The sequence below is a fragment of the Solenopsis invicta genome, chromosome 13, assembly GCF_016802725.1.
Source record: "Solenopsis invicta isolate M01_SB chromosome 13, UNIL_Sinv_3.0, whole genome shotgun sequence".
Taxonomy (NCBI): Eukaryota; Metazoa; Arthropoda; class Insecta; order Hymenoptera; family Formicidae; genus Solenopsis; species Solenopsis invicta.
In genome coordinates this window covers 9,130,584-9,144,253 of record NC_052676.1, presented here as the reverse complement: position 1 = coordinate 9,144,253, position 13,670 = coordinate 9,130,584, and the positions used below count along the sequence as shown (strand labels likewise).

General features: G+C 30.1%; 1 protein-coding gene across 3 annotated transcripts in view; it reads right to left on the bottom strand.

Moving 5' to 3' along the window:
* Window positions 1–1,939: 1,939 nt before the first annotated feature.
* LOC105194129 (ectopic P granules protein 5 homolog) overlaps window positions 1,940–13,670 on the bottom strand; it is a 30,633-nt gene continuing 18,902 nt past the window's right edge. For 2 of the 3 annotated variants that reach the window (XM_039456632.1, XM_039456630.1), the window contains 13 exons: window positions 13,107–13,249; window positions 12,427–12,604; window positions 11,784–11,981; window positions 11,585–11,716; window positions 10,345–10,584; window positions 8,694–8,877; window positions 6,694–7,253; window positions 6,377–6,546; window positions 6,093–6,301; window positions 5,385–5,630; window positions 5,074–5,290; window positions 4,790–4,999; window positions 3,359–3,710 (listed from right to left, as the gene is read on the bottom strand). In XM_039456632.1, coding sequence (XP_039312566.1) covers window positions 3,359–3,710; window positions 4,790–4,999; window positions 5,074–5,290; window positions 5,385–5,630; window positions 6,093–6,301; window positions 6,377–6,546; window positions 6,694–7,253; window positions 8,694–8,877; window positions 10,345–10,584; window positions 11,585–11,716; window positions 11,784–11,981; window positions 12,427–12,604; window positions 13,107–13,249 — 3,039 coding nt within the window. Of the gene's footprint in view, window positions 3,711–4,789; window positions 5,000–5,073; window positions 5,291–5,384; window positions 5,631–6,092; window positions 6,302–6,376; window positions 6,547–6,693; window positions 7,254–8,693; window positions 8,878–10,344; window positions 10,585–11,584; window positions 11,717–11,783; window positions 11,982–12,426; window positions 12,605–13,106; window positions 13,250–13,670 lie in introns of all 3 variants that reach the window. The other variant, XM_039456631.1, reaches the window with a different exon arrangement.

Genomic DNA, 13,670 nt, shown 5'->3' with positions numbered 1-13,670 from the left:
ATAGGATTATATTTTATCGATATATCATATATAAGGTTATATTTTACATTATATACATCATATTTTTAATAATTGAATCAAAATGTAAAAATTGTAAAAGAATACATGAATACAAGAATACACTATATAAAAAATATTTTTTATTTTATATAAACTTAAATTATAAATAAAACAAGAAATTTATTTGATAATTTATAATTGTTTTGCTATTTAAAATAATACAGTTTTTAAAAATTACGATATTCTAATTTTATATAATGATTTTTAAAATTAACTTTTATTTTAAATTAAGTTAATTTAATCATAATGTAACTTTAACTGAGTTAATTTTTTATTTATATAACTTTTAACGTAAGTAAATTTTATGTACCATCAACTTTAACTTAATTTAGTTAAAAAAATTTATTAACTTACCCAACCCTGTTAATGATATTATCCATCGTGGGCAAATCAAAATTGTTAATGTTATATTATTAAAATATCCATAAGGTCATCACGTTTGAAAAGTTGATCTGAAAAGGACGAGCGTGTAAAAAATTTTTAAAATTTGCACACGCATGCACGCGCACAAGGAAATATAAAAAAAATTAATTTATTAATAGATCAACATAACTTTTAAATATTGTAATAAAATTTAAGTAATTAAATATTAAATTTATTCAGTTTATGCGTACTAATATTTTTACACTAATAAAAAGTTTTTATATTTTTCTTCTGACGAAAAACATCACCTTTTCACGATTTCCGTTGAGCAATAGTATGTATGTAATACGTAAAATATGTATTCGAATAGAATAAAAATATTTTTACATTAATTACTATATTTTTTTAACAGTTAATATTATTTATATGTCATCTAAAGTATTAAACATTTTTTTAATGATATTCTATTTAAATAAAAAGCGTACACATACCAAGAGTGGCATTATGAATTTACAAATTTTAATTTTTATATTTAAACTTCATACTCTTGTAACATATATGTAATAGTAATTGTTCTTTATTAGAAGCTTGTAGAAAAATAGTCGATCCAAGATCCAGCATAGCGCGTTGCATCGCCAATTCACAGGTAATACAAAGATCTCGAAAGCGAAGTTATATAGCTATAGTTATAGCTATAAGAGAAAAGGAGAAAGTTCATGATAGAAGATAATTCGAGAAAAGAGGAGACAGAAAATATAATCGCTTCATCGATTTGATCGCTCGACTTGAACAACAGACCGAAGATTGCAACAAGTGTTACAGATATCTCCCTCACTGGCTGCACGTTAGCTACAAGAAGGCTCCGAACTGGCATCGCTCTTCAGGAATCTGTTATTAACGGGTATTTCGCAAAGTCTGAGATACCCTGTATATGCTGTGTGTGACATTACGATCTTTTACGAGGTTACCTACCTCGTTACTCTGACATTTTGTTTCTTTCTTATGCCTTTCTTCATCCTCTCTCAAATCCAATGATGACGGGATAAGCATACCACTTGTTAGTCAAGACGAATCTTTCCCAGACTATGCCTTGATTTTACCTTGCGGATTCACATATTTTCCCATTTAATTCCTCAAGTGCCGAATCACAGTCTCTCCCCACTGAAACGTAACTCTTAGAGTCAAGAGTGGAATACGCAAAATACAAAAAGGATAAGCATAGTGTGGCCCCACAAGTATAAATGCATGGGAACGAACTCCGGCCGAACACTATGTAAATTATGTGTTTTTACATTAATAGTAGGCTTTCTGTTTTTCGTGAAGAAAAATGGCACAATGTTTTACTGCTGTACGCCTCAAGTATTGTAATTGTAAATTATTACAATTTTTGTTTTGTAAATCTTGTGATCAATTGAAAAGCATTCTATATAAAGTAAACTCATAGCCTTGTGTCAATTGACTTCAATGGTTTCATATGACGACTTAACTTAAAGAATGTATTTAATAATTAACTCTATTTATTCATTAACAATTTATTATGAACAGCCACCGCTCTTGAATGACTTTTCGTGCGATGTTAACAACAAATTATAATAATCGCGTTTATAAGTTAATTACATTATTGGAATCTTAATGTGATATGTAAATATAAATCAAATTCATTGGTTTAACACAGAATTTATATACGCAGGTACGAAAGCATCCGATGACGTGAATCGAGTGCATAATAAATTTTAATGTAAATAAGAATTACGTCTTTAAATATTATTTTAACTATTATATACTATTGGTATAACTATCTATCGGCGTAATTGCGATCGTTTAAATTGAATGCATCCTAAAGATTTTACAATATTTCAAATTAAAGAGCTTTATGACTAGATCGGTCCAGATCTAAAAAAAAAAATTAAATAAAAACAGACCGCGCCTTACATTACATTCATATTACGTAACTACATTTAGGATTGAGATTACATCACAATTGTACTTTTTTTGGAGATGAGGGGATTCGATTATCGATCAAATATCTATACATGAATAATCACAATGTAATCTCAATTCCCAGATATCTCTGACAAGAGTTGTAACATTCAATTTAAACGTGTGTCATTTTATGAAATTTATGTAATAATGGGCATTCTCTCTTGCAAGTTTTCAAGCAATTCAACTATAGAATTTCTTCAAGGCTCCTGTCTACTCGCCGCGGCCATATTGAAGAAGTCGTGACGTCATAAGCGAGAAATCACACGTAAAAGTTTTTGATGTGACATTTTTAAATAAAGAGTATGTATTTGGATAAAACAAAATAACGAAATCGCTTTAAAACACTTGTAAAAATAGGCTTCGACTATCCTTTTTCCGTTTAATAATCCGTAAATGGTTGTAAAAAGCACGTAAAGTGAAGTCTATTTGGACAGAAAAACACACGGATAGCTATTGAAAGGAATGAAAAATCTACTTTTATGTATAAAATTCAAAGAAACGTTACTTGCGGTCCATTTTTACAAATTTGGTAAATACAAAACAAGTCACATTTTTACAATAAAATACATAATAACAAAATGACGTGCACGACAACATTTCATCGTCAATCAAAACGTTTCACGTCTATTAGTTCTAATTTTGTCCGCAACGGAATGTCGCTACCGTCAACGCGGAGTTCTTGGCTGAGGCGCCAAGAACCTTAAAGGACTTACAAAATCTTGAAGTATTCAATACCGATTCTTGAAAATCCTTGTAAATCTTGAAAATTTCGAAAATGTTGAAACATTAAAATTAATCGTGAGTTAGAAATATTTGAAAATCTTGAAAGACGATAATAGAATGACTCAATAGAATGACTCAAAATTCGATTTTTCGAGAATCTTACGAGGTCACGCTTCGAGACAACTCGAAGTGTTTGCCAGCTCGTCTTTAAATCTAAATAAAACTAGTATCACTCTGTCAGCACATGCAGATATCTTTGATTGTAGAGCTCCGTGGTGAGCACACCAACAATTTCGACGGCGTTGTGAAGGGAGTTAGCGGAGTCCCTGATAAGTCTAATGGACCTTTCTACGTCTCCTCGCAGCTCCGCATACTGCTTATTTATCAGAAGCCCCTCCAAACTCTGCATCGCTTTCACAGCCTCCATGCTAGGACGAATCTCCATCGTATCTGGATCGGTCGACCTTGAAGGCGCCACACCAGGCGAGTGTGGAGTGTATCTCACTAGCTGTTGATCAGATTTGGATTCTGGTAGTTGTGCCAGGCAGTAGACGGCTATGACGCGGCTCAGAAACTTGCACCTGAAAATCGAGTACATAATCAAGGCTGTTAAGACTATTTCTATTACATAGATCAATTTAAATTTCAGTTTGACTTACTTTTTTCTAATTAATGTTCGACAATTTTATTTACAATTCAAAAATTGGATTTTTTACCATTTTTTAGAACCCTAAACATATTGGAAAATCTATAAATCCTTTTAAATTGAGTAAACAGCACTAATTTTGATCTTTTTTTGTCTTTCTTATCACGATTTTAGAGAAAAATGTTATTTTTTTTTTTAATATAAAGTATTTCCACAGAAATTTTATATCAAATAATGAATACACATACATGGACATGTTGCATGTTATAACGCCTAAAGGAATGAGATTATAGTACACAGCATTTTCTATAAGACAGCATAATCTGGTTTTGTTGATAATTTTAATAAAAAAACAAGATAAAAATGATGCAGTTTGCAGTTTCTCGATTTGATGATGCAAATGAATTTTGCTTCAATACTTATTCAGTTTTAAATAACCATTGCGCACTTTGCGTTTAAAAATCTGCAAATCCTCCATAAATTGAGTAAATATCATCAATTTTGGTTTTTTTTTCGACCTTATCGTGGTCTTCGAGAAACATTCATTTTTTTATTGAATATAAAGTATTTCATAGAATGGCCAGATAATTACTTTAAATTTTGGTACGTTGATTAATTTGTTTTGCGCACTATTACCCGCGCTGTGCTCTCATTAGTACTACTTTAATTGTACTTTTATTTTTGTTAGTTTTACATGTTAATTTTTAATTTCAACTAGAATTATTTTTAGAACACGAACTTCAACTTATTTACTTATTAACTTTTTTCCTTAGTTGAAAATATATTTTTAAAAGGCAATTATTAAAAAAATTATATTTCCACATAAAAACAATATTTCATTATTTCTTATAAATTTAATTCACAAATAAAATATTTTTATTTGAGGAACTATATTATAACATTAATTATCTTATCTAACTCTGAAATAAAGTTAATCTAAATTGGTAAAAGTAGACACATACATGTATGAAGAAAATATAAATCCGCTTTTCGATAGTTGTGCATATCGCTTACCGTATGGTAAGTTGAGAACTTTTTCTTAGTCCAATAGCTCCCAAGATACCCCAACCTTGCCCCGCGTCGTCCGCTACTATTAATAATGCTCGTGCTAATCCCTTCAAAGCTCTAGCAGCAATCACTGTGTTCTCACTATATTGACACTGTCTGTAAGCCAGCTCGCACGCTTTCGCCCACAGTAAAGGCAGTTTCTCCTCGACGATATCTCTAGATATGCAAAATTTGTTATTAACGTGATCTTTCTCTGAATTTTATTCTGTTTATTTTTCGGAATCACTCACGTGGTTTTGATAGCACTAATCCAATCCACCAGGTTAATTAGAAGCATGCCCTCCTCCCGGATGTCTCTGCAAGACGGAAGTCTTTTTAGCAACACGGAATAAAGAGCTAGTAATCTTCCTTCTGATACTAGCACGGACTCTAACGGCGGCTGACGCGGTACTACGGACTGCAAAATCATCAACACTGATGCCCATGTAGGTTGAATGTCTTCCGTTACTAAACAAATGCAATAAAAAATCAGTTATAAATAAATAAGCCAAGTCTGATTCATTAAATGAGATAAAAATGTTCCAAGTGAATAATTGATTACTGTTATATTTGAAATAAGCTTCCAAAGCAGCTTCCATGAGGTGGCCTAAAGTAGACGAGGAAGCGACTGCCATTCCGATCACTCTTAACACTCCCATCAAAACCGGACTACTAGCAGTTCGCTCTAATAACCATGCGGTCCAACTATTGCGAAGATGATCGATCAGCGCTCCACTTTGGTTAATCGAGTGTAAGAACTCGGTGATTAGTAGACCGGCTTCAGCAACCTGTTGCGATTCAGATACGGCTAAAAAAGAAACAGAAAAAAATTGAGAACGAAGATTTTTAGATTCTAGACCTCTTCAGTATTTAGATGTGTTCAAATACTATAAGATCTTCGATTCTTGAATTAGCTACAATGATAAAACTTTTCTCAGAAATTTTTATATACTTTTTTAGAATTTCTGTAGAAATTGTATGTTTTTAGGAAATTTCTGATTTTTTAAATTGGAACGTTTTTTAAAACTAATTAAAAAAAATCATATATGTATAAAAGTCTACATCTTTTCTAAAAATGTTATGTATGTAAGTTGTGTTATAGTCTAAGATTTTTTACTTTATAATATATATATAAAATAAATAAATAAATAAATGAAATAAAAAATCTAAAAAAAAATTAAATATTTTTTCAGAAATTTTCATAAATTTAAAATATGAAAAATTTTGAGAAAAATTTTTATCAAGGTAGTTTTGAAACCTTGACACTCACTGCTAGTGATGACAGTTTCCATTTCGTCAAGCATTCGTGATAACGTGTTGGTAAACGCTTTGTTGTTGGTCGAAAGAAGGGACTTGTGTCTCGTAGTGCAGTTGACCAGCAATTTCACAGAGGAACGTACATACATCTGTCTCTTTTTCAGAGTAGTAGAGTGAAAGTGTTTTACTATAGGATCGTAGGCTGCCGCTATCTTCAGCAAACTGTATATCAAATTATTTTTACATTTAATGTGATATTAATTCATACGCTATAAATACACTTTGAATTAGACTTACTTGTTGACGGTTGCGTCGATAGGATGAGTTTGGTCCTTGCCCAGGCACAGGATCACTTTGGGATCGCAACTCATCACATGCCAATTAATCACTTGGTCATACGCCGCAGCGTCGATCAAGTGCCAAGAGAAGCTTTCAGCTTCCGTAACTAGTTGCACCGCTTTCTCGTTCTGAAACATTGACTTCAGTAAATTCTTTGATAATTTTATATTTTTACTATTCCAACTATATCCAATCTCAAAAATTAGATTCTTTTATCTTTTCAAATTTTACTTCATCTATTTCTCTAGTTTTACAGTTTTACATTTCTCTTTTACCTGTCTAACGTTTGGTTCATTGGATAGTTTCACTAACAAGTTCAGCAAACAAACGTGCATCCTAGCGGCGACCGGCAACGGTTGTGTGGTCATTAATTCGTTAACCCAGCTAGACCAATTGATCCAGGTGAAGATGCTTCCGAGGAATAAGTGGCAATCCGGCAGATACTGATCGATGACTTTGATCATTAACTCGACATCATTAGTGGAAGGATAGAAGCGATCCCAGGGAAGAGACAACAAGTTACCGTGTACGACATTCAGCACGTGGTCTTTGACGGACGTGTGAGCATAGTTGGACACATAAAATTGCCATACAAAGCTGAGAATCTTGCTGGATGCCGGCATGGTGTCGATAATGAAACGAATGCACTCGGCGAACATCGCCATCGTACGATTTGCATAAGGACCGTCGGTGATGATCCATGGTAGCAACACCGATCTGTCATCCGTCAGTTGTTGAATCCACGCAGCTGTCGGCTCTCGCAGATTCCTCGTCCAATATGGAGTGATCCATGGCGCGTACATCTCGCTTAACACCGGCCAAATCTTCTCGCACACTAAAAAAATACGCAGTTTTTAGATGTAAATGATTTTATACTCAATTGGAAAAGATAATGGCTAAAATAGATCAATTTTAGCCGTGACAAATAAAAACAGTATCCTTTTTTGCAGTTTTTGACCAATTAAATCTGATTCTAATTTTTGAGAAATTTTAATTGGTCGGAAAAGTACTAAAATCAGCACATGAACCTGTCAAATATATAGCTATTATGAGAACCATACGTTAATGAAAGTGGAAAATAATAAAATAAATAATTAAGGATATTTTAGAGCTCTACAATACCAGCTAAAAGTTATCAAAATTTAAAAAATTTTTTTAGATATTGTTGTGTCTTAGGCACGTCACTAATTAATTTTCGGGATCTTGCTCAAGATACGGTCTAAGAAGTTAAGACTCGAGAAAGGGTCAGGTTGACGGGTCAGAGATGGTAGACATATTCTTAATTCCAACGTTAATATATATTTGTATTTCTTTAAATTGCCCTTTAATACTTGTCGTATGACTATATGTGTCACTCTCATACTTGGTCTTACGGACGACCCGATAGTCAGGTATCTTCGCGTTATCTCCGGATTACATTACTGGCTCGACGTGTAAGGCACACATGGCGAGTAACGTTGCGGTCAGCTGATGATTTTTACTCTCCGTTGCTTCCCGCTTTCGTTGCTTTATTTATTCGTAAATTTGTCAATCACTTCGACCAATCGTGTGCGAGCAAAACGCAGCTTCCACGCTTAGCCACAATGTGAATAGTGGAAGGCGATTCAGCAATTGCTTGCTTAGAGTGATAGTATTTCGGGTAGGATTATCCGCGTCTTTCGATATCTTCGCATATGGGAAATTCAAATCCCATTGCGGATGTACATAGCAATCGAAATCGCGCTTGATTTTGTATTGTTATGCGAGTTATAATGTGGTTGTATTGATTACATTTTAAGCATTTTTTTTTTCTAATCAACGATAACAAATTTTGGTCATGTTATTTGATTATATATTAGAAAGTAACATAAATATTATGTAAAAAAATTAATGTAAGATTTAACATTGACATAATATTTATTTTGGAAAAAGATTGTAAAAAATGATTTTTTCAGTAAAATTAACATTTTTAAATGTTGACATGTATATTTTACTTATTTATCTGAGAATTTATGTTTTAAAATTATATCATTCATTTATTTAACTATAATTTGTGTTACTTTAACATTCAGAAATATTGAATATTAATTTAACTCAAAATATTCAAATAACAATCATATTATGTTATATTAATCTGCGAGCATATTAAACATTCAACACAATAATTAAGGATCAATTTTAAGAATAATACAAAATGTCTTTTCCTGTATAAATTTTAGGATCAGATATTATATGATTATTTAAGAACTTATAGGATTATTTGAAATTTTAAAATTTTTTAAAAATATCAACTTACATTGATCAGCAAGAGATCCTCGATCAGCTTGTAGCGTCAATACGACTAAAGCATGACTGACCATACCCAGAAAGATGGTCAATGGTTCGTTATAACTTCTATACTTCGGATAAAGTCCGTACAATCCATATTGTAATCTTTCTTTCATGAAGTGTCGGCTTAGAAGCACAGCAGTATCGTGCATCTGAAAAAATACGAAAATATCATAAGACATGATGTTGAGACACGTTTTATTTTATTATTATTGAGTTATTCAGAGAAATTTTTAATATCTTACTTTTAAATTTTATTTCCCTTCTAACAAAATTATTTTTTCAATTTTTTTTTTTTGATAATTCAAAATCGATTAGCCATAAATACACATTCATATATGTTCAATTGTAAATTTTTGTTACCAGCAAATTTTTATAAAAAAAATATTGACAGTAGATAATACATCATTACACATAATAATGAAATGACATGCAAGACAAAATTTCATCGTCAACACGTCACGTTTTACGTATATTAGTTCTAATTTTTTCTGCAATACTACGTCGCCACCGTCAACGCGACGTTTTCGGCTAAGGAGTCAAGAACCCTTAATCATGTTACTTTTTAGTACTTTTTCAATATTTAATTTTTAATATTTGAGGCTTAAGATTTTCTTTGTGATTGTATGATTAAGGAACTTTAAAACAATTTATTTTAAAAGTATTAAAAAATGCTATAATCTCTCTTAAAATTTTGAATAAAATTCCTGGAAAATCAAAAAATTTTTAAAGAATTTTTTTGTAAAATTTGAGTATATCTTTATATTATTATTAAAATATGTACATGCAATATTATTATAATAGTGTTGCAGCAATATTTTAAACAAATTGTGAAAATAAATTGCCAATATTTTATATATAAATATTTGTGTACACTTGCATATTTTCTGATTCATCAAGTTCATAAGTAATGTTATACAAGAGTTTTGTGTTGCATTTAAGCACAAGTCTATCGTTTTACTATTTTTGAAAATACTTTGTAATAATAATTTTCGCAGTTAAGACATGTTTTGAACCAAAATACAATTCTATAAAATTCAATCTTATAATTTTGCATTTACAACAAAATCTTAATGTTAAATTTTAATGTAATTTTAAGGCATTGTAAAATTACAATATTATTTAGAATATGGATAATCGTAGAATATGCATACAAATGTAAAAAATTAAACAAACAACTACATAAATATAAAATTGCGCTATTATTAATGTATTAACACAAATTAAAATATTTTATGTAAGATTAGATATTATATAAAATATGTATTAAGATAATATATTATTAATAGCGCATTGCAAATTTATTTATATATTAACTACTTTCTTAATTTTTTTTATTTATGCATATTCTTACAGATTGTCCATTTAAATTAAAAACATCTTAATTATTGACAAAGTATTATTAAATATATATTTTATTGTAATATTGCTACAATATCATATGGGAATATGTTTCTAAAAACATTTTATTATTGCTGCAATATTACAGCAACATTGCGAAATATTCCAGCAATGTTGCAATAAAATATTTTAGCAATGTTTCTGCAATCTTTCTTTCTGTGCTTTATATTGTTTCTTTTTATACATAATCATTTGATAACAAAATTATGGTATCCGACCTCTTGGCGAGAGAGAAGTCTTTGTTCCGTAGCGTAGTGCCTGATCTCATCTCTGATTTTTGGAGGATTCTGGGAGGGTACGATATTTTTTGGTTTACCGCTGAGAGCTCCCAGCAAGTCGCGCCACACATCCAGAGACAGATTTTGACTCTCAGAACCTCTGAGTACCGCACTTAATACCTCACCATAATGCTCGGGAAATTCGTGCAGAAGAATGAGTCGTAGGTGGTTTCGAAACAGCTGCGTCAATAACAAACATAATTTTATTGGCTTTTTTCTTTCAATGGAAATAAATGCAAAAATGTTTTAATCTAATTAAATTTAAGGAAATTGTCCAGCTTCAAAATGAAGAGAAATTATAATCTTTCATTAACGTGTATTTTTAACATACAAGAGCTTTTAGCATTGTCATCTTAAAAAAAAAGTTAATAAACAATGAACAAATTTAAGCAATAAAAACGATAATTTGTTATTTAAAAATATTTTTGAATACTAGTAAATGTTGATGTAAAAAAAATAAAAAAAATAGTTTATATGATTTATATGTAGTAGCAAGCAGTATTACCTACTATAATTTCATTGTACTATTATATTTAAAGAGAATTTTGAGAAATGAACATTTCTTATTTTTACACGAAAATGATATACGGTGAAAATTTAATTTGTATTTTAAAACGTTTATTAAATTCTATTGTTTTAATAAATTTTTCAAAATTCTTATATTTTATTAAAATTAAAATTTATTAAATTATACTGTTTGACAAATTTTGACTTTTTTTGTCTGTGGCGATCTCGGCCACTATTTTTTAAGGTTGACTGTATGTTAAAGATGGCCTTAAATGGAGCCCAAATGTTCGTATAAGAACTTAATAAATATTGTATTTATAATTTAAGAATTATTTGCGCACTGATTACCGTGCGGAGATACTCAGTAGCCTTTTTATTACGTTTTATAATTTGACAATTTCGAGAGTTTTAACATTAATTACTTGAATTACTATTATTATTCAAAATAATATATGTCATAACAGAAACTTCTCTTTTAACTAATAATATGTTACTTATTTATCTCTCAAGCTGAAAAATTATCTCTTCAGATTTTCTGAAGCTGAAGAAGATTAATACGAAATTTTTAAATGCTTAAATTTATTTTCGTCTTGTTTCTTTCATTATAAATACATAAACAAAACACAATTTCAAATTTGTTATTTGCGAACAAGTCCCGGTCTCTCCTACTCACCTCATGCAGCATTAACTTTTCATCTTCGGGATTCAAACCAATGTTGCATAGCGCTCTAGAAACTAGATCTATGAAGGTAGATCTTTCGCTTAATCGCGGACGACGATAGTTTAGCCAGCTGCCGACATCAAACTGTAAGGAAGTTTTTAGAGGTTAAAGACAGTAATTCAAGATGCTTACTTACTTTGACTCAACTTACCTTTGAGAGCAATACAAAGCACAAGTCGACATTGGACCCGGTGGACAATTCTACAACAGTTTGATACATCTGCAAGAATGTAGAGGCACCTCCGGCGACAGGAGTGAAGTGTGGTCCCAATAGACCTCCGAGATTAGGCCTCTGGATTATAGTGCTCAGTAATTGCGGACCTTGAGATTCCTCGCCGCTAATGAACAACTGAAAATAGGAACACGGAAATTCTTAATAATTAAAAAATGTTTTTCAAGTTATATACAGTCATCCTGTACATATTCAGGTTTATAGTCTTTGAGTTACAAAAATTTATAATTTAGTGTAACAATTCACTTTTTTTTACTTGTCTCAACTTTATTTTATCGTATAATATGAGATTATGTACAATTTAAAAGAAAATTAACAGATAAATAGGATTATTGCATCAGTCGCTAAACAATTACCAGTAAATAAAGAAAAATATTAAAATACTATTTAAAAATAATTGATAGTTAATATTTTTTAGATTAATTTTTATACAAATTTCATTAAAATTTTTTATTAGAAAATGTTATTGTAGTTTTTATTTGTAGTTATTATTCATTAACTGTGCAGTGAAATTATAAATTTTTTAAAGAAAATACTGAAATGTTAGGTTTATTATGTATACCTGGCCTAGTTTTTCCAAGCAAGTAGTGATTAGCTGCTTTGTGGGAGGACACATCGCTGCTTCTTCCGTATAAAATTCTACTAGATGATAGAACAACTTGATTCCGCTTTCTTGCACTGTGCGTAATATAGCAGTATTTTCGTTAGTGCGACTGACAGTTAACTCATGCTCCAGCATCCTGAAAAATATGCGAGACTTAAAAAGTATAATTGTGCAACTTGTTTTGCCATCAATAATTTTTAGTGAATAAAACGTGAAATTATATATATATATATATATATATATATATATATATATATATATATGTATGTATGTATGTATGTATATATGTTCGGCAACAGGTAACAAAAAATTTAAGGAGTGATTCTATAAAATAAGACAAAAATCACGAATAATAAAATTTTCATGGAAGCTTTGTTTTTTTAATTATGTCTAAATATTACGTGTTTTAAGCATTTTTTACATAAATAATATTGACAATTAAAAATATAATAAATAAAATATTTAAATATTTATAATTTAAAAAAGCTTTAATTGCAAGTTTAGTATTTTTAATTTTCGCTTTATCATCTAAAATTACTCATTAAATTTTCTTCCATATGTTACCGAACAATTTGTATATATTGAGATTATGCGTAACACGTTCTAGGATTAAAATAGCTCAAAGTTAAATTACTTACGCGATCAAATGATCGATGAAAACGCAGCCCAGAGTAACTTTGCTGGGTGGCGGCTGACTAGCTTTCACTAAGAGATTCTCATATTCAGCTCGGTTCTGAGTTATCATATGGTCCACGCCTTCGCTGACATGCGCCTCTTCAACCTGCAAAATATAAAATCTTTTTGTAAAACAATTTAAAAATTTGTAATTTAGATTATTATATAAGATTATTTAAAAGTTGTTTGATCAATGATCAAAAATTCAAATCATAGCTTTTTTCCTATAGACTATATTTAACCAATCTTATTAATCAATATCAAAAATTCCTTTTGAGGATTGAAGATTCAACATATTTAATTTTAATTACAATCGAATTTTTTCAGTACGTCACATATCGTAGTTATAATATGATAAAGTACATAACAAAAATCCTTTTTATTTTAATTGTAAATTTCTCAAAATTGTGATAGACAAAGATGAGAGAAAGATGTGATAGAGAAATTTAGAAACCGGATTCATATTTAGCACTCAAAAAGTTATAGAAAATGACTAATCCCATTTGAATATTTTTTTTTTGTTAAAA